Here is a 27591-nt window from a genome sequence, read left to right as displayed (position 1 = left end):
ATGGCAGTGGCTGCTGTCACTGCCCATTGGTTTTGGTTTTAAAAAGATTTATTTATTTACTTTAAAGGAGAGTTACAGAGATAGAGATAGAGAGAGAGAGAGAGAGACAGAGAGAGAGAGGTTTTCCATTCGCTGGTTCACTTCCCAGTTGGCTGCAATGGCCGGAGCTGAGCCAATCCAAAGCCAGGAGCCAGAAGCTTCCCCTGGGTCCCCCACATGGGAGCAGGGGCCCAAGGACTTGGGCCATCTTCTACTGCTTTCCCAGGCCATAGCAGAGAGCTGGATCAGAAGTGGAGCAGCTGGGACTTGAACCAGCTCCCATATGGGAGGCCGGCACTGCAGGTGCCAGCTTGACCCACTACGCCACAGCGCTGGCCTCTGCTCATTGTTATTAGTACCATTTCATCTTATATTTTAGACTCAGGAATACTGGTAGCTTGCTGAAGTGCTTCTCACTCCCAGTGACAAACTTTGGACAGTGACTTGGGAGGTATTAAGATCCAAATATTCTGACCACCCCAAGGCCCTCCGAGACCGACCAGAGGAAGCGGGTCCTCTGTGAGCTGGAGGTCTAATCCCCCTCTGTTGATTGGTTCTCAGTGATCCAGGGGAAAGAAAGCACCAGAACACCCGGTATTTGATTTAAAAGTCTACACCTTGGGGATGTGTTTTCGGGTTCTTGGAGACTGACTTAATGGAAGAAGAGAGGTGAGAGTTCTTGCTGGTGCTGTGCCCCTGGGGAGGGCTTGACTCCCTCGGAGGCTTCTAGAAGCAGTCCTGCTTTTCTTGCCTGTGGCCCCTGTTACTGCATACAATAAATATTTGACAACATTTTAATTTCTCGCCACCTGGCTAGAATTGCTTATGAATATCACACCCATGAATGTAAGCAATTAAGTATTTTATAAGCACTGCTGAGATGCCAATATCAGAAAACAGGACTTGCAGGTGACAGAGGCGGGACGGTCACTCCGTGTTTTCCTCGGGGGCTTCGCTCTCTTCACCTTCTGCCGAGGACTCTGGAGGGGGCGTTTTCTTGGCGGGGGCCTCGCTGAGCTCCCTGTGGGAAGAGAGCAGAGCAAGGCTTCCACTCCTGCCACTCTCCCCGCCTCCCCAAACTCAGTACGGTGAAGTGGCCCTGTCAAGGACCCTGCGTCCTTGTCAGGAAACTCTTCCTTTACGGAAGGCTCCTTGTCTGGGGGCAAGTCCTTGGCTTTCTTGCGTGTGCCACCGAAAGGGCTGAGCAGACGCCTCAGCCAGAGTGGCCACCTCAGCCGGAAGAAGCCCTAGGAAAGACAAAAAGACATGTGAATTGAGCATTTTCCCTGTCTCCAGCCACACACTGCAGCCTCCTCCCATTTACCTGAGTCTCATCTTCCGAACACTTTCTAGGCACTGATTGGTGAAAGCTCCTTGGGGAAAAACACACACAAGACCATTAGAGACGAGTGCCATTGTTCACTTCTCACAGTGTGCATCTCCGGTCTTCCTGGGACGACACATGCACCTCAGCCATCACTGCAGTGAGTGCTCACTAAAAGCCTGGGGTCTCAGATGCAGTACCCAGGGCGCTGGGCTTCCAGGAGCCCTCTGTCCCTACAGACCTGCAGTGTCTCTGGGGAGACTTTTGTCTGTTGTCAGTCCCAGTGCCTTTCTCAGCCAAGTGTGCTTGCGCAGTGGGACACACTGCACCACCACATGGGGCAGAAGTATTTTCTCTCTCCAGAGGCATTTGACACCTGCCCCTTTAGGATTTAGCCTCACAAGCATCATTCACTGGGGTGTAGGGAGAAAATGCTTGTGTTTCCATAGCTGCTCTAGTCCCCTATAAATTGAATCCTATGAAGCAATGCCCGAGTCCAATAGCAACGTTACCCAGCTCAAAGATTTTTCTCACTGCAGGGTGTCTGTCACTGATGGAAGATTGAGTTGTGAAACCAGTTTAAAGGGCAAAACCAGCGTGGAAATACAAGGTACCCTTTTTGAATATGATTAAAACAGAAAAAGAGTGCATTGTTTCAGCAACTGCTTGTGTCTACAGAGCGTGTGGGTATTGATTTGCAATAGAAATTGTAGCACACAGCCCAAGCTCACTATGACCAAGGGAGAAGTCCCTGGCTGGGGAGGAACCTTCCTCTCTGTAATACTCACTGGCAGTGTGACTATGGGACCAGTATTGTCCCTTTCTCCTTGTATCCTTACCATAACAGGGAGAGACAAACGGTCTGAGAAGGTGTGAATAAAAGGCATAGGCAGTGGGGGTCTGGAAACCAGTAAGTTTTCCAGCCACCTCATACATTTTACTCTCCAGCAGCCTTGAGGGCGACTGTCCCCCTTCCCCCAGTGTCATGTGTCTTTCCATAGCCCTTCTCCGAGCCTCTGGAAAGGCCTCTGAACTGGCCAGATGCCACCAGCAGCAGGAACAGCACAACCAAAGCCCCTCCCTAGCTGCTGTGTCTCGGAAGGACCACTGACAGCACATGTGTCCGTGCTGGTGCCGTCTCCCCAGCCATGGCTGGGGACCAGATTTGCTGGAATCAGGCAAAACACTCAGATGGATAGTCTTCTGCCTCTGGCAATGTCCTCATTCTAAAATGAGCAGGTTTAAATAGATGAGTTCTCAGTACTCCTCTACTTCTAAAATTCTAATGTAACAATTGTCAGACTGATACTTACGTTGAAGATTTTTCTAACAATTGTCAGACTGATACTTACGTTGAAGATTTTTCTATGTCTTCTCTTCCTCTTCCTCTATGAGAGTAAATCTTTTTTGTAAGGAAAAGCAATCATTATTCACCATAATGATTCTATCTCCAAATCATTTACCTTCCCTTTCTTTCTCTAAAAGCCTTGCCTGCCCAATAAGATAACTTTTTTGAGGACAGGAATTCTGTCTTGTTAATAGTTCTCACTCTTCCACAGTCCTTGGTCTTGAATGCCTCTGGGACTTAATACATTCTATTGACAGCCAGTCATCAGTGAGTCCTCTTAAAAGTGGAATGGGAGTGCAGCGTCATGCATTTAATCTATACTAATTTGGGAACATGGAAGTTGTAGTCCTTAAACAAAATTTAAAAAATCTGGAAGAAAAAAAAGTGGAGTAGTAGGAAACACCCTTAACCTGCTGAAAGTATGGACCAGAAACCTAAACAATGGTGTTTTAAAGGCAAGAACAGGAGTAGGATACTTATTAGACTGCTACTAGTCATCATTGTTGAAAAGGCTGAAATTAGTGCAATAAGAAAAATAAATGGGGTATAATTACTGCAAAGGAAGAGACAAAACTGTCATCATTTGCATAGGAGATGGTGGACAACCTAAAAAAAAAGCCCAAGATAATCAGCTGACATTTTGTTGGACGTAACGTGTGGGTCCGGGGAGGTGACTAGGTGCTGAGTCAGGAGAGTAGTACAGTGAATCTCCTGTTTGTTGTGCACCACCAGTGACTAGAGGGAAAATGGAGTACAGAGCCCTTCTTTAATAGCAATAGAAAGGAATAAACTATCTTGGAATAAACTCAACGAAAGTTGTGTAAGATTTATGTGATTAGGATGCTCTTCTGAAGTCCATAAAATGTCATGTTTCTAGGGTATCATAAAGATGTCAGTTCTCAAATTAATCTACAAATTCAAGGCAACTTAACTCAAACCCCAAGAAAACTTTTTACAAACTCTGACCAGCTGCCATCTTTTAGGAAAAAATAGATGATAAAAACTACTAAATTTATGAAGCAGGAGCTGCCCTACACTGAAACTGTGTAGTGTTAGGGTGGGCACTGCCCATGCTGGTCTCTTTCTCATCTCTATGCTGTGATCACTTACTTCTTGTGGCTAGACATGTCTTTTAAAAAACTTTCATTGAAGATAGACAGATTTCATGTATACAGATTCAGGAACATAGTGATACTTTCCACCTTACCCTCCCTCCTGCCCACACTCCCATCCCTTATTCTTCCCCCCTCTCCTATTTCCATTCTTATTTTTTATGAAGATCTATTTTCAGTTAACATTATACTCATAAGATTAACCCTACACTAAGTAAAATGTTCAACAACTAGTATGAAGAAAAAAATTCACTGTTCTTCAACAGTTCACACAAGGGCTATTTAAAATCATCACATCTCAGGGATTTTTCAAGATGGTGGCATAGGGAGGCAGCTTGCTGCTCTAGTCTAGGGGTGGATAGTTAAAAAAAAGTGGAAGGAGTGCAATCTCAGGGAAGGTTTAGGGAGAAAATGGTAGAGGAAACTCCATGCAAATTGGATGGACGCTGTGGACCTATGTGGAGGGTGTGGACTTGCACAGTTTGAGACCCCAGCAGCTGAGAGCCTCAGCACCAGCTTTGGAATGAGGCAAGACCATACTGCAACAGCTCAAGCCACTGGCAATAAAGCTGTGGGAAAAGCCTGGCATGGGTCTGGCTTGGAGCTCTGTGGGGGATGATGTACCTGCCAACCTAGAGCAAAAAAAAGTGGGGGAGTTCACGTTTCTCTCTGCCCGACCTCAGGCACTGGCATGCTGTAACTAGCCAAGAGAGGGCAGGCACCATTTTGGAGATACGTAACAGCTGCTCCAGCTAGTGACCGTGAACCCAGAAACCAACCTAGAGGAGATGCCAGACTCTGGGAGAATTGACAGGGGGCTGGGTGCTTGTGGCTGTGGGAGCCTTGTGTGGTGGGACTGTGAAAACACTGGGCTGTGTGGGAGGGTGCAGGCAAGCTCCAGGGAGGGAACACATCTTAGAGCAGCTTGATGCAGGAATCAGCTGCAGTGCATCAGCTGAACTCATTTAGACAAAGTCTTAGACATTGGAGCAGTGGGATGCTACGTAGATCTAATGACTCTGTAAGACAATACTTTTGTCTTTTGGCTGCATCCTTTCTCCCAAGGGCAGAGACAGTTCCTCGAGGGTGGAGAGCATATAATCTCATTGTTTCAGCAATGAGGAAAGAAATCAGTGGTAGAAGAGAGTACATCAAATCCCTGACACAATTTTGGAGAACTTCTGCCACTTTACTCTGGCCTTCTTACACTTAACCTCTCCAAATGTCCAGTCCCTTGTTATCTCGGTTCCAGTTGCACAGAGATTTCCCACGAGTGGGGTTCCTTTAAAAATCTGTGGAATGTGCTTTTCAAGGGAAAGAGTAAAGCGCATCTCGGTCTTGGTGACTAAAGAGGAAGGTCAGCTCATGGTACGTGGAAAGTGGCATTGATGTACAGTCTGTGGATTCCGAATCTATTACAAAGGAAGGATGCACTCTGGCAACCTGAATGAGTCGTCCCTACCTCAATGAGACAGAAGATGATAACCAGCATTGTGACCACTGCCGTCACAGATATTGCCACGATGAGCTTGTTGTGATAGCCGTGTTCTTGAGCTCCTTTTGCGAGCTAAGAAAGAGCACAGTTTAAAAAGACAGAATAAAGAGCTGGAAAATATGGATGCTAAATATTCAGAACCCCGTTCTTCAGGTGAGTGGCGTAAAAGATCTTAAAAGACCATACAAAATCTGCTGTATTACATATAATCTTGGTATTACTCATTTTCTCTACAGTGTGTTAGGTCTGCCTCCTAACAAAGTGTCACCGTCTTGGCAAAAGTTACATTACCGAGACAAGATCTGGACTGGGAGCCCCTGGTCTTCCCGCTTGGGGTCTCCTAAGTGATGGGAAAGTGCAGATCTCCTGTCCTCACCTTACTCGACTCCTGCTCTTTCTGTCCACTCGGGGCTTCTGTACTCTCATTGATATAGGTCTCAGTCCTCCACTGCTCTGTGTCCCATTCTTCCTTGGCTATCTTTTCTTCCTGCTGCTCACTGAGGAGCTTCATCAGGATGCCTGTTCTGGAGATGAGCTTGGCACAGGGCAGTTGCACCTGGGCCTCAGAGCAGTCCATTTTCAGAGTGCGGATGACGTGAGAAATGAGCTTTTTCATGTCCGTGTTGGGGATGAGGGACTGTAGCTGCTGATTCAGCTGAATTTCAAACTGTTCTCCCTGGGACAGCATCACAGGGTAGGTGAAGCCTACGGGCATGGTGGGGGCTTCAGTGCCCTCGCTGGGGTATTCCCACTGTGTTTCCTTGGTTTGGTCCACAGTCGGCATTAGGTTGAACTCGGTCCCAGCAGAATCTGTAGCTGAAGGATCTGTGTGCATTTTGTCACCAGGGAGCGTTTCTTCATGTGCAGTGGTGTTTTCTGGCAAAATGTTTTCTTCAAAAACACGCCCTCTGGAATGGTTTTCCTCCCTAGTGTCTTCTATAGAAGGTTCTCTCAGAGGAGGACTCCCCTGAGAATGCAGGCCTCCAGGGGATGAGAAAGCCTCTCCGGAGGGGGAGTTTATGAGACTCCGCAGTGCAGGGAACGGAGGCCTCTTCCCAGCCATCTGCCTGTTGAGGGAATTTTTCCTTCTGAACTTCCGACTCAGTTTGGCCTTGGGGGTTCGGAGGACCAGGTGAGAGCGAGTTTTGTGAAAGCGGTAATTTTGTCTGGAATGCGAGATTGGTTTCCCTGCCGCCTTATTTTTAGCTCTAGCATTGGCATCTTCTAAGACAAAAATGGTGTAGGTTAAGTCTTTTCCTTTGTTGTTGATCTCAGAGATTTTGCAGGGGAGGTAGAAGGCCTGCCCAGGATGTGTTTCTTCAGGAAAGAGGGGGCTGCAGCCTCACGTTCCTTTGTGAGCAAGGGCTCCGTGTGCAAGGAGTTTCCGGCCACCTGCCTGGGCCTCTGAGCCACTTGAAGCTCCTTCAGCTCCCTGGAGCCTGCTCTCCCAAGCCTTCTTCCCCCAATGCTCTCCGCAAAGGGCCAGGTGCCCCGTCTCCTCCCGAGGCTCTTCCTCATCTCCTGGAGGTGCCTTTCCCGTAAGCCCTTTGGCCCCTTGATGACTTTTTTCACTCTCTGCAGCCTGTACCCCACACTTGGCATGGTTGCCAGGCTGTTCTCCTGTGACGGGGCAGTTTCTGATTTCTTTTGGAGGATTTGAGGGTTAAATTGATGACCTAACAGGATAGGCTGCATAAGCATGGCCTTTTCTTCCTTCTTAACCTTATCGATTTTTTTCTTGAATTACTTCATGTAACAAATTCTCCAGAAAATAGAGCTTTCTCAACTTATTTCTGTAAGGATGAGAGGGCCTTCTTATGTGGGTTTTCACGTAGCTCAGGGACTTATCTCTATCTTGCACATTTGAAAAAAGCAGTGTAATGAATGGTAATAATGTTGATTCTACATTTTGTAGATTTTCCTCTGAGAAATAAGGCAATATATAATTCAGTGCACTAATAACATCACTTTCATCGTTGAGGTCCCGCTGTTCACTCATGCGGCCTGGGAAGTCCACACTGTTTCTCTCTGATACTGAGTTCTCTGGCTCAATAGTCAGCTGCTTGCTGGTGTTGTTCTTCCGGGCTTGCAATATCTTCATGAATTCCCCCTTTGGGTTCCCTATAGATGCTTCTTCAACTGTCAAAAAAAGAAGAGACTGCTTTTTGGTACGGAAGACTGATGGGACAGCTTTATGTCAGTCCACAGCCCTACACTCTCATCAATTAAATTAGGAGTCAAATCCAATATTTGGGGTACCATTGAGACTTTAGAGAGAAAAGTAAAACCACACTCAAACCTATGAAATGGCAACAACAAAGGAGAAAAAGATATTTTTGAGAGTGGCATTCAGAAGAGTTCGCAGTGTTAAAAAGCAGTAACTATGATCAGTATTATTTCATTGGTTTCCAATGACCAACCACTCCAGGCTTAGAATAAGGCTGGAGGACAAATGGCCCCACCCAGCTGCCCCTTCTGTGGCTCTGCCCCTGCTTCTCAGCCACATCATTCCACAGTCCTGCCTCATGCTGAGGGAGCCCAAGGCTTCCTCCCTCCCTTCCTCCCTCCCTGTGGCCCTATGTTCTTGCTGCCATCACAGGTGTCCATGGCAAAATATAGGCATGTAAGGGGAGTGAGGGCAGAGGTGGTCAAGCCAAGGGGCCTTGCTCCTCACCTCAATGTGTTCTTTCCCACCCTTGTAAAGGGAGATTAACAATGCTTGTCCTTCTCACCTCTTGAGATGAAGGGAATAATATAATTGGTAGAATAATATAACTGGTCTGGAAGGTGAGCAACACTGTGTAGATGGGTATACAGTTATCACTGTGCTAATGCCTCAGATCCCTGACTGAGATCCGAATTCAAGCTGTCTAAGGAAGAAAGCGGTCACATTTTGGAAGTCACGACATCAGTGGTAATAACCCTCATCTACAGAAGGATACTTAAAAGTACCCGAGTGTTCTGTGGATAGAAAAGCGTGAGACTCAGAGCAGGTTCAGAGTTGGACAGTCTACAAGTGCATGGAGGAGCCTTCCGACTCCATCAGAGGAGTCAGGCAGCCATTTCTGGTTATGGAACCAGAAACTCCCCGGCTCCAAATAAAACAGCATCACTTGTACTCTTTTATACAAGTGCAAAAACAAACAACCGCGGTGAGCAGTGTAGACCTGTTCTATAAGACAGAGGGCCCTTGAGGCCCAACACATAGAAAACCAGTTTATAGACTGTGTGCAAATGAGTTATCATTGAAAAGCAAAGCACCCAAGAGCACAGAACACCACGTGTGTGGTTCCCAACATTGCTTCCTTCCCCTTCCACCTCTTTTCCATGATCCTTTGTGCATATGTAAATTACATAGCGGTAACTATGTTATTAAATTACATAGCGGTGATTGCGAACCTGACTTTCAGCAAGGGAGCAGTGTAGCAATTTAGGGAGTTTAAATCTGAATGAATGAATAAAAATTCAGCAATTAATTACATTGTTACTTTAAACTTGACCCTAAAATTTTAAAATAAGAAATTTAAAACAAATAAAAATTAAAAAAAGATCCTCAGGAAGTTCTGACTCACGGCAATGTGTCGTATTTGGCAGGCATTCATTGTCACAGTGAAGCTTGACGGTGTTGCAGACAACCTCGATAGTATGTTTAAATTGGCAGAGGCAGCAGGCCATATGGCTGGGTAAGATCCTATGAATAGAGACAGAGAATTAAGTTACCTGTAAAGGGGTTCCTTGGGTGGGTCAAACAGGTGAGCCAAGGTGCCAGCAAAGGAGTTCTTGAGGTATGTGGCCAGGACATTTGGGTAGGAGCCTGGTGGCCAATTGTTGGTCTTGAATATGAGAATAAAGGAAGGAGGGAGAGGTGGCCCAAGGAGGCATAGGCATGGAAGTGGGTGTGGTGTATCCAAAATAAAGTCAACAGGGTGAGCATTGGGCACCATGGATCTGTCGTTTGACTCAGGGGTGTCTCCTTCCAGTTCACAAGTCTCATTGTGGGTTGGGAGTGCACAGGAGGACTTCCCCCAACCTCTGGAGTACTCTTCTCCATCCCTGTTGGAAGTGTTCACTATTAGAAACTACTCTGGTCCCAGAAAAATGACTGACTGCAGTAATTGTTGGAAAAGATGTGGAGAAAAAGGAACACTCGCTCACTGATGGGTGAGTGAAAGTAATTTGACAAGGCAGGTGTTTAGCCCAGCCATGAAGATGCTGCTTGGGACAAGCACATCCACTTCTGGAATGCCTGGCTCCATTTCTGATCCCTGTTTCCTGCCAGGAAGTGCCCTGGGATGTGTCAGGTGGTGCTTCCCTAAATACCCAGAAATGGAAAGACTGCAACTTATGGTAGGTGTGTGTTTTTAAGAAACTGTCAGTCTATTTTCATTATATTTTTTTTTCAAATGTATCATTTCGAAAGTTTCTGTGGAAGGAAGAGAGAGAAACACACACAAACACATCTTTTCTTTTTTTTTTTCTTTTTGACAGGCAGAGTGGACAGTGAGAGACAGAAACAGAGAGAAAGGTCTTCCTTTTGCCATTGGTTCACCCTCCAATGGCCGCCGTGGCCGGCGCATCGCGCTGATCCAAAGCCAGAAGCCAGGTGCTTTTCCTGGTCTCCCATGCGGGTGCAGGGCCCAAGGACTTGGGCCATCCTCCACTGCACTCCCGGGCCATACCAGAGAGCTGGCCTGGAAGAGGGGCAACCGGGACAGAATCCGGCGCCCTGACCGGGACTAGAACCCAGTGTGCCAGCGCCGCAAGGCGGAAGATTAGCCTATTGAGCCACGGTGCCGACCACATGTTTTCATTAGGTAGTTTACTCCCCAAATGTCTGCGACATGCAGGGCTGGGCCAGGCCAAAGCCAGGAGCTCAGAAACTAGTTTGGTTTTCCATGTGAGGAGCAAGAACTCAAGTCCTTGGGGCATCACCCACTGCCTTCCAGGGTACATGTTAGCAGGAAGCTAGGGTGGAGCAGAGCCGGGACTTGGATCCAGGCATTCTGATGTGGGATTGGAGTATCCCAGGTAGTGGCTTAACGGCTGCACCAAATGCCTGCCATCGTAAACAGTTTAATTTTTATTTGTTTTATTTTTTAAAGCTTTTATGTAATGAATGCCAATTTCATAGGTACAACTTTAGGAATATAGTGTTTTTTCCTCCATACCTGCCCTCCCACCCCCACTCCCGTCCTACCTCCTACTCCCTCTCCCATCCCATTCTTCATTAAGATTCACTTTTGATTGACTTTATATACAAAAGAGCAACTCTATACTAAGTAAAGATTTCAACACTTTGCACCAACCCCCCACCCCACAACATAAAAAGTACTGTTTGAGAACAAGTTTTGCAGTTAATTCTCATAGTACAGCTCATTAAGGACAGAGTTCCTACGGGGGGGGGGGGGGTAAGTGCAAACAGCTTCATTTCTAATACCCCCAAATTGGAACAACCTAAGTGTTCACAAATAGGTGAATAGATAAACTATGGTAGGTTACACGTAGTGGGCCAGGCTCTTTCTAACCAATAGAATAACCAATGGTTGAGTTGTTACAGATGACTAATGTTACTTCTTTGGGTCCAGGGAAAGCTTCATATAGAAAGGAAAAAAAAAAGAAATTATCAACTCCCAACTTGACTCTCACTGGGATTAAACATGACAATAGGTCTGATCTGATTTCATCATCATTTAAAAAAATCATCTATTATTTTTCACTTTATGTTTCTGTGTGGGAGCAAACTGCTGAAATCCTTACTTAATGTATACTAAGCTGATCTTCTGTATATTAAGATATTCGAAAATGAATCTTGATGTGAATGGAAGGGGAGAGGGAGTGGGAAAGGGGAGGGTTGTGGGTGGGAGGGACGGTATGGGGGGGAAGCCATTGTAATCCATAAATCGTACTTTGGAAATTTATATTCATTAAATAAAAGTTAAAAACAAAACAAAACAAAAAAAAAGAAAGAATGCACTCAGAATGCTAAGCTAGTGTTTTACTAGACTTCAATTCTAACAGGAAATTTTCGTTAAGTCCTTTCTACCCCTAACTTCGTATTTTGAAAATTTTCAAGCCTACAAAAATATCCGAAAGATTGGTGTCATGAGTTTACATGTTCTCTCACTTAGATTCAACTGTTGCTAACATTTTGCCACATTCACTTTCCACGTGTGTGTCTCTATGCACTTCTTGGACAAACCATTTGAGAATGAGCTGTAGATATGATGACCTTTTCTTGCTAAACCTGAAGTCTGCGTCTCCTAAGAACAAAGGCATTCTCCTGCATATCCACAACACTATTATCACCCAGTCAGCTTTAACATTAACATCACCGTCTATTGTGGTCCACATGCAGGTGCTCTCAGTTGTCCCAAACATGTCTTGGCTACTTTTAAATCAGGCATTGCATTTTATTTTCATGGCTCTTTAATTTTCTTCAGTTTAGAACTGTTCCTTTTTTGCAGTGTTTCATGGCATTGGGATTTTTGAGGCATTCAAATCAGTTGTTTTACAGCATGCACCTCAATTTATCCTTCTAAGACCAATACTGAATATAATCACCAGGGAACATTTATTTTTTTGAGTGGCTAAGATTTTTTTTAAAAAGTTTTATTTATTTGAAAGGCAGAGTGATGGTTGGGTGCAGGAGAGAGAGAGAATGAGTGGAGGGAGAGGGAGAGGGAGGGAGAGAGAGAGAAAGAATGAACGTGAATAAATCTTCCAGCCACTGGTTCATGCCCCAAATGGCCACCGCAGCTGGGGTTGGGCTGGGTTGAAGTCAGGAGCCAGGATCCAGGAGCCAGGAACTATATTCAGGTCTCTCCTGGGTGGCAGGGGGTCAAGCACTTTGGTCATCCTGTGCTGCTTTCCCAGGTTCATTAGCAAGGAGCTGGATGGGAAGTGGAGCAGCTGGGACTTGAACTGGCACTCCCATATGGGATGCCAGCATCACAGACAACTTCACCTTGTGCCACAACACCAGCCCCACTAGGGACCATTTCTGGCAGGAACACTGCATCTTGCATAGAGAATGTTGTAGTTTTGCTGCTTACTAAAATGGATGCACTAGGGATGATGTCAGTGATAAAATATTTATTTTTTAGAAGATTTTTATTTATTTGAGAGGTAGAGTTACAAACACAGAAAGGGAGAGACAGAGACAAAGATCTTCCATCTTAAGCTGGTTCATGTCCCAAATGGCCTCAATGGCCAGAGCTGGGCCAATCTGAAGCCAGGAGCCAGGAGCTTCTTCCGGGTCTCCCATGCAGGTGCAGAAGCTCAAGCACTTAGGTCATCTACTGCTTTCCCAGGCCATAGCAGAGAGATGGATCAGAAAAGGAGAAGCCAGGACTGGATCTGGTGCCCATATGGGATGCTGGCACCGCAGGTGGAGACAGCCCACTATACCACAGCGCTGGGCCCCAAATCATTATTTTCAAAAATATTGGCAAATCTGGGGCCGGCACCATGGTGCAGTAGGTTAATCCTTCACCTGCAGCACCGGCATCTCATATGGGCGCTGGTTCTAGTGCCAGCTGCTCTGCTTTTGATCCAGCTCTCTGCTATGGCCTGGGAAAGCAGTGGAAGATGGCCCAAGTCCTTGGGCCCTGCACCCGCATGGGAGACTGGAAAGAAGCACCTGGCTCCTGGCTTCGATCAGTGCAGCTCCAGCCATTGTGGCCATTTGGGGAGTGAACCATCGGAAGGCTTTTTTCTCTGTGTCTCTCTCTCACTGTCTATAACTCTTATCTGTCAAATAAATAAATAAAATTTTAAAAAATATTGGAAAATCTTTTGAAATTGCTAATGACCTGAGGTATAACTTATTCTTACTAGATAATATTTAAGTATTAAAGACCATTGCACATTAATATGCAATAAAGGGGCCAGCGCTGTGCTGTAGCAGGTTAAGCCTTCACCTGCAGTGTCAGCATCCCTTATAGGCACTGGTTCAAGTCCCAGCTGCTCCGCTTCTGGTCCAGCTCCCTGCTAATGCACTTGGGAAAGCAGCAGAGGATGGTCCAAGTGCTTGGGCTCCTGCTCCCACATGATTCAGAATAAGCTCCGACTCCTGACTTTGGCCTGGCCAAGCCCTGGCTGTTGTGGTCTTTTGAGCTAGGAACCAGCAGATGGAAGATCTTTCTCTCTCTCTGTATTTCTGCATTTCTTTTTTCTTCTTTTTTTTAACTTTTATTTAATGAATATAAATTTCCAAAGTACAGCTTATGGATTACAATGGCTCCCCCCCCATAACTTCCCTCCCACCCGCAACCCTCCCCTTTCCCTCTCCCTCCCCCCTTCAATTCACATCAAGATTCATTTTCAATTCTCTTTATATACAGAAGATCAGTTTAGCATATATTAAGTAAAGATTTCAACAGTTTGCACCCACATAGAAACATACCAGGGGATTCCAATTCAATCCCATCAAGGTGGCATGTACCAATGCCATCTCACTAGTTCCGGTGATCAATTTCTGTTCAAATTGATCGTAATGATAGGACTAAGAGCCAAAGGGAGCACATAAACAAGACTAGTGTCTGCAAATACTAGCTGATAGAATAAAAAAGGGAGAGAATGATCCAGCATGGGAAGTGAGATACACAGCAGACCCATAGAATGGCAGATGTCCTAAACAGCACTCTGGCCTCAGAATCAGCCCTTAAGGCACACGGATCTAGCTGAAAAGCCCATGAGAGTATTACAGGCATGGAAAGCCAAAACACTCTGGCAAAAAAAAAAAACCCTACATGTATTTCTGCCTTTCGAATAAATAAGTAAGTCTTTAAGAATGCATTAAGGACCATCGCTTATGAGTCACGACACAAGTGAGCTGGCCTGCTTTGTCTAAACTCCTGAGGACTTCCAATAATGAACTCCAGTGTAACAATTGCTTTCAGGTTTTTATAGCCTTGGTTGCACATGGCTCCAGAAAATGCTAGCACTTTTCCTGTCCACTGATGGTCAAGTATGAAAAAAGCAGCTAGAACACCACAGCCTTGGCTAACTGAGAAAGCTTGTTGATGATGAGAGCTTTGACTCTTTGGAGAGGAAGGCCTCTCACTGACCTGGGAGGATCCACTGTGGCAGATGCTGCCCAAGGTTGAGGAAGAGGAGGCTAGAGCAGAAACCAGTGGACTTGATGATGTGGGAAAGTTAGTCAAGGAGGTGATCTGACAGAAGTGATTAGGGCAGGGTATGCTGTGAGAGGCCTTTCCCCATTCTTATCTTGTGGAGTCCGCTCAACTAGCCTTATCATAGTTTCTGTTTAGCTTGTCCAATTGGCAGGGGGGAGGTCACAATGGAAGTTGCAGTGAGTTTATGGTAAAATGTCAGAATAGGGCTCTAAGGAAATCCTTTTTAAAACTTCAAAACTTGAGATACTTCAAACTCTGCATGAAAATTAACTAGAAAGGATCATGGACCTAAATGTAACTCTACAGTTTCTACAAGAAAACAGGAGAAAATCTCTGTAACTTTAGATTAGACAATGGGTTATTTGAAAGATTTTTTTCAGGAAAGGCACAATAAAAGGACAAACCATACAAGATAAAAGTTGCTATAGGCTCATCAACATTAAAAAAAATTAACTTCTACTCTTCAGAAGGTACACTTAGTAGAGTGAAATGATAACTCACAACCAGAGAGAAGATATTTACTAAACATACATCTGAGAGAAAGTACTCATACCCAGAGCATATAAAACACTCTTAAAACTCCCTAAGATTACCATCAAATTACTACATGGGAACAGATTTGAATAGACACTTGGTAAAGATATTTGCACAACAGTATCGTCAGTTATTAGAGAAGTCTAAGTTTAAACTGCAGTGAGTGTACCCAAGGTGCCAGCGTTAGGATGACTGAGTCCCGCATTTGAGCACTTGCATTTGATTCTTCTCTCTGGTTCCTGATTCCAGCTTCCTGCTAATATAGTTCTTCTGCCTTTCTTTGGTTGAGTAACTGGGGTTCCTGCCACCTACATGGGAGATCTGGGTTGAATTCCCAGCTGTCAATTCCAGCTTCAGCCCAATGCTGGTCTTGGTGGCATTTGGTGAGAGAACTGATTGACTCTCTAGTAACTATTTTTAAATACTAAAAAAAATATAGAGATTCCACTATTTATCTACTGGCAGAAGAGCTACATTAAAAAAAGTTTTATTTTTTAACTTATTTGAAAGAACGAGAGAGAGAGAGAGAGAGAGAAAGAGATTGATTGATTGACCTTCCATCTGCTGGTTCACTTCCCCAAATGCTGATAACAGCCAGGGTTGGGCCAGGACTATGCCAAGGACATAGGTCTCAATGTGTGGGTCTCCTACATGGGTGGCAGAGACCAGAATACTTGAGTTACCATCGGCTACCTCCCAGGGTGCACATTAGCTGGAAGCAGAGTAGCTGGGACTCAAACTTGGCACTCTGATACGGGATGTAGGCATCCCAAGTGGTATCTTATTTATTTATTTATTTATTTATTTGACATGTAGAGTTAGACAGTGAGAGGGAGAGACATAGAGAAAGGTCTTCCTTCCATTGGTTCACCTCCCAATCACCCCCCAAATGGCCGCTACCGCCGGAGCTGCGCCGAACTGAAGCCAGGAGCCAGGTGCTTCCTCCTGGTCTCCCATGCGGGTGCAGGGTCCAAGCACTTGGGCCATCCTCCACTGCCTTCCCGGGCCACAGCAGAGAGCTAGATTGGAAGAGCAGCAGCTGGGACTAGAACCTGGTGCCCATATGGGATGCCGGTGCCACAGGTGGAGGATTAGCCAAGTAAGCCATGGTGCTGGCCCCCCAAGTGGTATCTTAATGCTGTGCCACAATGTCCAGTTTCTAAATGTTTGTTAAAAAAGTTGAAATCTGAGGACTGGGACAACACATGTTGCAACTGCCACTCTCGAACATTGTTGGTGAGAGTGCAGACTGCAGCAGCTACTTGGCAAACAGTTTAGCTGTGTGTTAAACAGTTCAATATACACTTAGTAGGTAATGAACTGTCCTACCCCTAGATCTTTACACCAAAGAAATGAAGACACATATCCACTCACAGACCTCCATGTGAGTGCTGTTAGTGGCTTTATTTATAATTGCAAAAAGTTGGAAAACACAGTTCTATAAGCTGATGAAATGGATAAACTGGTGTAACTACACAATTGGAATATTACTTAGCAATAGGTAGAGGCAGCAACATGAATAGTAGTTTAATCTCTAAAGGATTATGCTGAGTAAAGGAGCCAGACACAAGAGGCTACACTTACTACATGATTTTGCTTATAAGACACTGTGGAAGGAAAAACTACAAGAATAGAAACAGGATGAGTGGTTTGCAGGGCCTGGGTCTGGGGATGGGAGGAGACGATTGATTGGAAAGGACCATGAGGGACCTTTTTGGGTTGATAGAAATGTTCTACATCAGGAATTTGGTGGTGGTTACATAACCACGTGTTTGCCAAAACTCAGCAAACTTTACAGTGTGAATTGAAATACATAAAAATTATACCTCCATAAGCCTGACTTAAGAAAACACGTCTACAGACTTACATGGAAATAAACCTAAGAAAAAGATAACTTACAGGTTTTCCAATTGAAGAGTCATCATGAGGATGTTCTCAACTGTGGTAAGTGGTACTTGTGTTGTTCCCAAGTCTCTGAAGGAGAAAGCCCAAACATTCATGGTATGGACCTCAATAAAAAGATCTGTCTTTAAAAAGGTTGTTTCAGGAAGATGTGGTTACATCAGTTTTGGCTTCTCTATAAAGCAAGACAGCTCAAGAGTTTGTCATGGAGACAGTTCCAGAAAGCCCTGGTTGAAATGACTTTACTATTTGCATCATCAGATTAATGACCTTGGCATTGAAGAGTGGAACCTACACCTTTTTCTGCCATTGTCTTATTTTTCATTTTATACTACATTGACCTCTTTTAATTCTTATTTTTTTCTTTAAAAAATTTACATCTATACCTCTTTGCTTGGGATAGATGGTATTCCTAACATGTATTTGCATGTAACACTGTCTCCCTCTGCCAGCTGTCTTTCCCATGATAAATTCTTTCTCAGTTCTTGCCTCAGTCAATAACTTTTTTTCAGTAACCTAATTTATTTTTTTTCAGTAACCTAATTTAAAATCATGACTTTTTAGCCTCAATCTCAAATATTTAATGTTTGATGAAAATAAAAAAGGATTAGTTTAATACTTACAGATATTTTAATGCTGGCAGTTTAAAAAGATACGAATCTTCAACGTTTTTCAGAGGATTACGATTGAGATTTCTGAAAAAGGCAATGGAATTAAAGTTATTGGCCTTTCAATAAGCACAAGATTGTATGAGAAATTATATTCCTTTTTGTGTAGACATTTTAGGCTTAAAATTACTTTCTGTGTACTTATAAATCACCCTTAGAATTCAAAAAGCACTTGTTCTTTGGGAACTACCTATGTCTCTTAGAGGATGAATGGAGAAGAGAAAGAGAAAAGATACAAAAAAATGCATAATAAACAAAAAGTATGCAAAAGAACTTTTTAGGTGAAAAGCCTTAGAAGTGGAGCCAGTGTTTTGCCTAGCAATTAACACCCAGATTGGGATACCTACGTCTCAAATCAGATGCCTGGGTTTGATTCCCAGTTCCAGCTTCTAATTGCAACTTCCTGTTAATGCAGACCCTGGGAGGCAGTGGTGATGGCTCAATTGGTTGATTCTTTGCTGCCTACTTGGAGACGTGGACTGGTTTCTGGTTTCCAGCTTCAGCCTGGGCCTGGCCTAGCCTCGCCCGAGCCATTGCAGGTATTTGGGAAGTGAACTAGTGGACGGGAGCTGTCTGTGTCTTAAAAAAGAAAGATGTATAGAAGTGACCACACTGATAGAGAAGCCCTTTTTTGTGTAGGAAACACTAATCCTGTGTTCTCCATAATTCAAGGTGCTTGCCTTTCATCTTTAGAAATTTTAAACAAGCCATGACTTAATTCATTTAGTTGATGGAAAAAGAACCCACGTCAAAGCCATACTCTTGTCACGTTCTTCCACTGGTGTTCTCATTTCGCATCACACATCATCACATCACATCACATCACATCACACCACATCATCACGTCACGTCACATCACATCACATCACATCACATCACATCACATCACATCACATCATCACGTCACATCACATCACACTGATCATCACATCACATCACGTCACATTGCATCACATCACATCACAGTCTTTGTTACGTTGCTTGTTGGCCTGTCAGTCTCCTGGCCTGTTAGCCCCTTGAGGGCAGGGAACATATGTTATTGTCTTTGTTATGCCTGTGTGTGGCATAGTGCCTGAAATTTACTGCATGGTTAATAAATATTTGTTGAGTAAAGAAATCACATTTTGTTTCCATACCAATACAATGAATAAATTCGTGTTGTGGGAAATTTCATTCCTAAATGCTGTAATAGATTTTTAAAGTTTTTAAAGCAAGCAAACAAAAACAAAAACAGGTAAAAAAAAAACTGCCTTTAGTTTAACTCTACTCAAAAACGTACTGTACTGTTACAGACTGTGAAAATAATAATTCTTACAGATGATATTGATTGGGCTGCCAAGCATCTGTGTTCAGCATTCAACACTGGATGTTCCCAATAACCTCTGTGATAGGTATTGTACCCCAGTAGCCTATTGTGATATATATTGTGCTGAGTCACAGAGGCTGTGTAACTTGTTGTAGGTCACTGCACTTGTAAGAAGCAAAGCTGGAGCTGGAGCTCAGTCCTGCCCCAGACTGTGTCTAATATGTGTGCAGAAAAGGGTCCAAATATTTGTCACTTTAATCTGAAGCTTGAGATGACTAAATATAGAAGTACTTTGAAAATTTCATCAACCTTCTCAGGATAGCGCTCATGAAAATTAGTTTCTCTTTTTATTCCTTTTCCCTAATCTTATCCCACAATTAGATATTTAGCTCAGAGTCATTGAGACTAGAGATTTAACAGCATGTTGTAGGTGACATCAGTGGAAACCTATGTAAACAGTGGAGTGAGAACATCTGAAAATTTATCCCTTCATAAAGGGAACAACAAAATGGTAAAAGTGGTCAGAATCAAGTTTTTGATAATTCTGGAAATTTAACCAAAGGCTTGCAGCCACCTGTGGGGCATTTACTCAAGAAAATTGGCTGACTTTCTCTAAGAATAGTGAGATTTGTGTGGGTTTCGTGTATTTAACTTGCCCTAGACAGTTCCTCCCTGGCAAGCTCAGTGTTAGCCTTAAAAATAGGCTTGGCAGCTTATGACAAGAGCCTCGGGTGATAACTGACGTCATAAATAAGAGTGTCAATTGTTAAATCAACAACAGGAGTCACTGTGCACTTACTCCCCATGTAGGATCTCTGTCCTTAATGTGTGGTACTATGTGAATTAATGGTATAACTAGTACTCAAACAATACTTTATACTTTGTGTTTCTGTGTGGGTGCGAACTGCTGAAATCTTTACTTAGTATATACTAAGTTGATCTTCTGTATATAAAGAGAATTGAGAATGAATCTTGATGAAGAATGGGATGAGAAAGGGAATGGGAGATGGGATGACTGCAGGTGGGAGGGAGGTTATGGGGGGAAAAAGCCACTATAATCCAGAAGTTGTACATTGGAAATGTATATTTATTAAATAAAAGTTAAAAAAAAGAAACATCTGCTTTAGGAATAGACTGATGTCTTAGCAATATTTGGGTTTAGGTTTTTGGATTGTGGATTAATTTTATTTTTAATTTGTTGCTTCTCAAAATTTTTTAAAATTATGAGATGTATTACTTGCATACTCACAGTCATATGTAACCATGTGAATGTTGGATAATGTTTGAACTTTGTCTAAGTTATTTTGTCTACATTTGAACCAAATCAGGAATTATAATAAGAAAAGAGAAGTATGTGTAAAATGAGCAACAACAACAAAAAAACCTCAAACTCTCCAAAAAAAAATAGCCTGTATGCCCAGTATCAGAGAGAGTGAGGGAGAGGGATAGAGGGACAGAGGGACAGAGGGAGGGAAGGAGGGAGGGAGGGGGGGAGAGAGAGAGAGAGAGAGAGAGAGAGAGAGAGAGAATGAAAATGAATGGAGATGAGGGCCGGCGCCGTGGCTCACTAGGCTAATCCTCCGCCTAGCGGTGCCGGCACACCGGGTTCTAGTCCCGGTCGGGGCGCCAGATTCTGTCCCGGTTGCCCCTCTTCCAGGCCAGCTCTCTGCTGTGGCCAGGGAGTGCAGTGGAGGATGGCCCAGGTGCTTGGGCCCTGCACCCCATGAGAGACCAGGAAAAGCACCTGGCTCCTGGCTCCTGCCACCGGATCAGCGCGGTGCGCCGGCCACAGCGCGCTGGCTGCGGCGGCCATTGGAGGGTGAACCAACGGCAAAGGAAGACCTTTCTCTCTGTCTCTCTCTCTCACTGTCCACTCTGCCTGTAAAAAAAAAAAAAGAAAAAAGAAAATGAATGGAGATGAGCATGCAGAATGAAGCTGAGCTCCTCCAAAGTGCATCCCAGTGAGCTGTCAGAATCTTGGGCCATCTTCCACTGCTTTCCCAGGCCATAGCAGAGAGCTGGATTGGAAGTGGAGCATCCAGGTCTCAAACCGGCACCTATATGGGATGCTGGCGCTTCAGGCCAGGGCTTTAATCTGCTGTGCCACAGCACCAGCCGTGTCTCTGACTTTCAAATAAATGAATAAATCTTAAAGAAAAAAGTAAAAGAACAAAAAAACCCTAAAGCCAATGAAGAGAATACTTTAAGAGAAGCATACGGTGCAGAGGAAGAATTACCTTAAGAGAAAAGAAGACCTCTTGCTACACAGATGAGAATATGGTGCAGATGAAAAGATTATGAGAAGAAAAGTGTAATAGTTGCAGGAAGTGACAATGTGAAAACTTGTGAACCCTTACAAAACACCCCCAAAGGGCAGACCTGAGTTGTTCTCTTCATCTGTAAGGTTTATGCCTCTCTCTGAGTTTGGGGAGATGCTGTTTGGATTCCAGGACACACCACAGAGGGAGGACTGTGCCAGCAGTGTGCAAATGCAGGTGTATCCACAGCTTGCCTGAAGGAGGCTATGCCCATGGCTGACCTTCAGGGTACGACCACACCCAGCTCACCTACAGTGTCAACAGTGGGGCGAATATCTGAGGAGGGAGAAAGCCTGGACTCTCCTCCTAGTCACCCACAGTGCTTGTGAGTAACAGACGAGTGAGCATGTGGATGTGCTCTGTCTGGATAAGGGAGCCCCTCTCTACACTCTAGAGTCCTTCCACTACTAAACTATGAAACTTGTTTTGTGAGGACCAATGAAGTGACTAAAACAATTTTTAGAAAGAAGCCAATGAGTTAAGACTTAATGTACATGTGTGGGGAGCAACTGGGAGCAACTCGGACTAGACTAAGTTACTGGAATTAAGACTTATTCTATGCATCTGCTCTCCCACAATATGGCGCTGGGAGAGGAGCAAACAGCTTCTACCCAGCTGCCTTTCACCAACTTGACAAGCTGCAGGAGCTGCTCCTGATTGGAGGAGAGCAGCGTACTCGGCGTGTGGGTAGCAGAGTTGGGATTGGTGGAAGAGGACTATAAAGGAGGAGAGAGACAACATGCACCAGGAACATCTATCTGAAGGAACACCTGTGCAGCCCCCGAGAGAGCCGGCCGGCGGTGTGCCGCTCCCCCGCAGAAGTGGGGAAAGCGGCAGGGGGAAACGCCCTTCCACGGAGGTGGAAGGGACGGTAGCCAACCCGGGAAGAACCAGCAGCAAACCTGGGGAGGGCCGAGCAGACCAAAGAACAATGCAGGGTCCTGTGTCGTTCCTCCACGAAGAGGGGGAGCGACATAATGGTGCCGTGACTCGGATAGGAAACCTAGGAGGGAAGAAGAGGGAAGAAACGGGAAGAAGTGGGAAAATACCGGAGAGAGAGACTAGCAAAGAACCTAGGGAAAAGCCAGATGGAAAAGGTGCCGGAAGAAGCTATTGAAAGCCTAGGCATAGACTCGGATACGGACTGTGGGAAAGAAGTTAGGATTTAAAGTGAAAGCAAGAAGAAACTTAGACTCAGATACGGACTGCAGGTTGAAAGCGAAAGTGAAACCTAGAAGAAACTTAGACTCGGATACGGACTGTGGGGAAAAGCCAGGAGAAATGAGAGGGGATTGTTGTTGGAAGAAAAGTTAGGAAACATACCGGGTAGAGAAAAATGGTAGGGAGGATGAAGCCGCGGGGGGGCAGGCTGAAGCGGAGACGTAAGCTAGCTTGGAATTCTTCAAGTCAGCCCGGGGAGCAAAAGGCGAAAATCTGGAACCAGAGGCAGAGACGTGGGCCGCCAGGTTGGAATCCGTCAGATTAGCCCGGGGAGCAAAAGACGGGAAGCCAAACTGGGGGGCGCAGACGTGAGCTAGGTTGAATTCACCAGGTTAGCCCGGGGAACTTGGACTGAATGCCGGTGGCGGAAACGTGAGCTGGGCTGTGTGACTCGCGGAAGCCGCCACGTGCAGAGAGAGCGCGCGGGGCACAAACGGGGAGAGCGCACGGGGTGCGAATAGAAGCCGGTAAGCTGCGCAGAGCCGGGAAGCCGCCGCAGGGCGGGCCCCGGGAAGCCGCGCAGAGCCGGGAAGCCACCGCGGGGGAGGCGCCGAGAAGCAGCCTCGGGGCGGGCGCTGGGAAACCGCGGGGATAAGAGAAACAAGTTTAGAAGTAAAATGAGAGAAATAGGAATGCTGGCAGATAGAAGTAAAATAGGAGAAATAGGAATGCCCGGAGGTAGAGAAATAGAGAAAAATAAGGCCTCCCCACAACACGGCAATGAGAGAGCTTGGATTCGGTCTGCCTGATTAGTAAGACGATAAGCACCTGCGGGCAGCTAGCAGCTTATGCGCTGCAGGTCACCGAAGACAGGCACGAATTAACATCAATAAGTCTCCCCACAATACAGCAATGAGAAGGCTTGGATTCGGTTTGCCTGATTGGTAGGGCTTGTAAGCACCTGCAGGCAGTTCTAGCAGAGCAGAGCATGCGCTGCAGGGCACCGAACACAGGCACGCATCAGCGCCTAAAAACCTCCTCACAACATGGCGAAGAGAGGACCCGGATTCAGTTTGCCTGATTGGTAGGGCTTGTAAGCACCTGTGGGCAACTCTAGCAAGCAGAGCAGTGTGTGTGCTGCGGGGCACCGAAGACAGGCGCGTATCAACGCCAAAAATAAAAAGAAAGGGGGATCTGTGGGGAGCAACTGGGAGCAACTCGGACTAGACTAAGTTACTGGAATTAAGACTTATTCTATGCATCTGCTCTCCCACAATATGGCGCTGGGAGAGGAGCAAACAGCTTCTACCCAGCTGCCTTTCACCAACTTGACAAGCTGCAGGAGCTGCTCCTGATTGGAGGAGAGCAGCGTACTCGGCGTGTGGGTAGCAGAGTTGGGATTGGTGGAAGAGGACTATAAAGGAGGAGAGAGACAACATGCACCAGGAACATCTATCTGAAGGAACACCTGTGCAGCCCCCGAGAGAGCCGGCCGGCGGTGTGCCGCTCCCCCGCAGAAGTGGGGAAAGCGGCAGGGGGAAACGCCCTTCCACGGAGGTGGAAGGGACGGTAGCCAACCCGGGAAGAACCAGCAGCAAACCTGGGGAGGGCCGAGCAGACGAAAGAACAACGCAGGGTCCTGTGTCGTTCCTCCACGAAGAGGGGGAGCGACATAAATGAATGAAGCAGAAGAAATAAAGTATACTTAATGTTTAGAATTATCAATTACTGCTGATTTTCCATAATATATTTCATTTCTGATTTCACTGAAAGATTTGATGAGTATTACTATTCAAAGAATGTTATGTCACTGGTAAGCTCTTGGCATGTCTTTGAGGTAGATTTCATATTCACAATAGATTGATCCTACCACACTGCTGTTTTACACAGAGACTTCATTCAGAAGAATGTTTACTGGGCTGCATGTAGTACATGCAAAGTAAGGGTGAATGCAGATTTTGCTGAGCATGAGCCTAACCTAATTTGGGGAATCCCTTATAATGAAACATGCAGAATTATGAATATAAAAATTGCTCCAGCCCCTCCCAGGACCTTGGAAGGGGCACGTGCAAGCGTAAAGCCTTGAAGCTTAGGCTCCAGTTCATGATGAATCCAGCTCAGCTGGCACTCTTTTCTGGACTCTGTAATGCAGTGAACAGCATTGTTTTCACTTTAAAAACCCTCATCTTTGGTCATAAGATCACTGGTGTCTTCCTGGGGCAACGGGGATAGCAAAAGTTTCCTTGAAGCAGATTAGCTTTGTCTAATAAAAGAATATGTCCCCAAATAAAGGAGACCCGCTCCCAACACACACTTGGTGTATTACAGCCATTGTGCCAATTTTTGAAGCAACCATGAGTTAGATATGTTCAGATCGCATGATAAGAGGATTAGTTTCCAATACCAGCTAGCTCTGGTTTTTGCATCACCATGAAGCAAATGCTTTTTTTCTTTGGCTTAAGATGGACACAGAAACTTGAGATAAATGAACTGGTGCCTCGTGCACTGTGCGCCATCCCTAGCTCTGCTCCTACTTTTTCAGCTCATCTCTCTGGCCTTGCTGCACAGATGCTAGCATGGCTGTCACTCATTTTCCCATCAATGTCCAACTTCCCCCTGCTGGCATGAAAGTCTCTGGAGACAAAGCTTCTGTCCTGCTCCAGTTTGTACCCCCAGCACTTAATACAGCACCTGGCACTCGGTGGGCCTGGCACTCAGTGAATGTTCTTAAATGAATTCATTACTTTTCATCCACTGTGATTCCACAGATTTTCTCCCTGTGTTGTCTACAGAAAACTGTACTGGAACTCGGCCCCTTAGGAGGGAATCTAATGGAATGATATATGTTGAGGCCATTTTTACTGATGCTACCAAAACCACTTGGTGTTGGGGCTCCAGGAACCAGCTCCCAGTGTGTGGGTGAAGTAAAAACAGACTCTCAGTGTTCTTCCTCAAGATCTGCAGGCACTGTTGGTCCATCCCCAACACATCCTAAAACCTTCCCTCATAACCAGAATGAATTGTGTTTGGCTGGGATTCTGAACCACAGAACAGGTGGATAGTCTTTCAACATCAGGTTTAGTGGAGAATCTGTATCTTGAATCTAAAATTCCCTTGGGCCATTGAACATCACAGAATTGTTGAGTTGAAAGTGAATAAAACTCACTTTCTGTTGCAGTTTAGTCAGGACAAAATATGTGGGATTAGGCTAGAGCAGTGTATTTTCTTATTTTTTTAACACTACAGTTTAACATATATGCCACTTCTTCCTATTTCAAAAGTTATTAGTATCCACAGATAATTTATAAATTGAGAGCTAAATACATTTTGGAAAAAGCTTATGATCTGGGTGGGTGATGGGGAGAGATGTGCCCTTTGGCTGGGTCCCAGGAATTATTTTTGCATTAGGATTTAAAAGCAGGTAACCCTGAGAAAGCACCAGAACCTTTTTCTCCCAGAGTACTTTGTGTTAGATTTTTGGAAAAAAAAAATGGAAATGAAGACCTTCTTTGCAGAGTTTATATACAGGGCTTAATACCCAGATAAGCATAACTATATACCATTTTTATACACAAATGGTTTTTAAATATGTATTCATCATCTATTGCACTTACACATTGTGCAAAAACTGCATTCCATGCCACGCCTGAAATGTCCCAAAGCTCAGTTCTGTCAGTAAATTGCAACCAAGATTTCTACAAAAAAAGACACGAGTGAAAGAGAATGAAGAAGAAAAAAAGAAATATTTTCAGAATACTCTTCTTTCAGGAGTGATTCTAATTTTTATAGATGAAACAATACTTCCACATTTTATCTACACACTAAAGAATTTACTGGTACTGGAAGATTTGGTTTCTGAATTATACTTGCACATTTACATTAAATTTCATCATATTATTTTCATATTACATGACATACTTGTACTGTGTGATCTTTACTTCTCTGGAACAGAGTTTCACAACTTGAATGCTATTGACATTTTGGACTCGATAATGCTTTTCTTGTGGAGGTTTGTCCTGTACATAGTAAGTGGCTTAACAGCAGGCTGGGCTTAGCTCACGCAGTGTCAGCAGCACGTGCAGGGCTGCAAGCTGTTACCTGAATGCAAAATCATGTTGGCTGAGAAGCCCTGCTCTGTGGGATTCACTCTGACTTTTGTACCTGATAGTATTTTTGCTAGAGAGGAAAAGGACCTGTTACAGAATTTTAGCAACCTTCTACTACAAATGTAAAGTAGAATCTTAACCCTATTTCAAGGTGAACAGTGAAGATTTATTAAAATTCCAAATGTGATGAAATTGTAACTTACATAGACTGCAAAAAAGGGAGTGACTCAAATGCACGTCTTTCGATAAACTCTATTTTATTGCAGGATAAATCTCTAGGAAAAGGAAAACATTGCCTTGGTTAGCTATTACCTATATAGTCAGTGGGGATAATAAAATTTGCATTTGATAATGTTGGATATGCAGTTTTTACCTAAACTGTAAAGCTTTGGACTTGTATTTGACCCTCTGGAGATACTACCCCTTCTTACAACCTCTCCTAATAGTCTCACTGTTAGAACCTTCATCAATGACATACACAACTATAGATCTTGATAGATTGTGGTGGTAAACTTTCCTGAGTGCAGAATTGATTAGATGAACTTTCATAGTCTTCATCCATTAGAAACAAGGAGCAAAGCTGTCATCTCCATTTTTAATGTCTAATATTCCAAAGAATACTCACATTTTCACATCTTTCCTGGTTTAGTCCTAGTTTTCTAACTTCATTCAATACCAGAAAAAAAGATGCCCTTTTGAATCATTTGAAATGAAATTGGTTCTCTAATTAATTCATTATTTTGAACTGATTCAGAATTACACTTTCTGTCATACTAAAGGAAATTTATTTGTTGCTTGTTGCTTGATAGTCCATGAAAGCCATGATAGAACCGTCAGAAAACAGCACGACACTGGATTCCCACTTGAAAACACTCTTGGTGGTAGAGGACTCTTACTTCCACTGATTACAATTTGACCCTCACTTTTCACCTGCAACTCATCTGTTGGTGGCTCCATCTCTAGAATCTCCTTCTCTCACCTGTCCCACGCGCAGTCACCAGTGGGACTTGCCCTAAGTGACTCTCCGAGGCCAACATCACTAGGTGCTTACAGAAGAGGCAGATTCTCAGCCCTGTTCTAGACCGACTCAGGCAGTTACTGTGGGGGTAGGGTTCAGAGCCCCAGGTAACTGTGGTGCAAG

At 44.6% G+C, this 27591-nt stretch overlaps 1 protein-coding gene across 1 annotated transcript; it reads right to left on the bottom strand.

Moving 5' to 3' along the window:
• Window positions 1-884: 884 nt before the first annotated feature.
• On the bottom strand, window positions 885-26748 carry LOC138846287 (leucine-rich repeat-containing protein 37A2-like; the record flags this gene model as incomplete). Its single annotated transcript, XM_070061681.1, is given in 9 exon segments — window positions 885-5390; window positions 5695-6590; window positions 6593-6935; window positions 7180-7457; window positions 8891-9009; window positions 16889-16963; window positions 17515-17586; window positions 25959-26039; window positions 26654-26748. Coding segments are annotated over 9 exon segments (2163 nt in total), but the record flags the coding sequence as incomplete, so codon positions are not given.
• Window positions 26749-27591: the final 843 nt, after the last annotated feature.

This window comes from Oryctolagus cuniculus, chromosome 17 (genome assembly GCF_964237555.1).
Source record: "Oryctolagus cuniculus chromosome 17, mOryCun1.1, whole genome shotgun sequence".
NCBI classification, from domain to species: domain Eukaryota; kingdom Metazoa; phylum Chordata; class Mammalia; order Lagomorpha; family Leporidae; genus Oryctolagus; species Oryctolagus cuniculus.
Note: the sequence above shows the minus strand (reverse complement) of the source record. Positions and strands in the feature narration are given on the sequence as shown.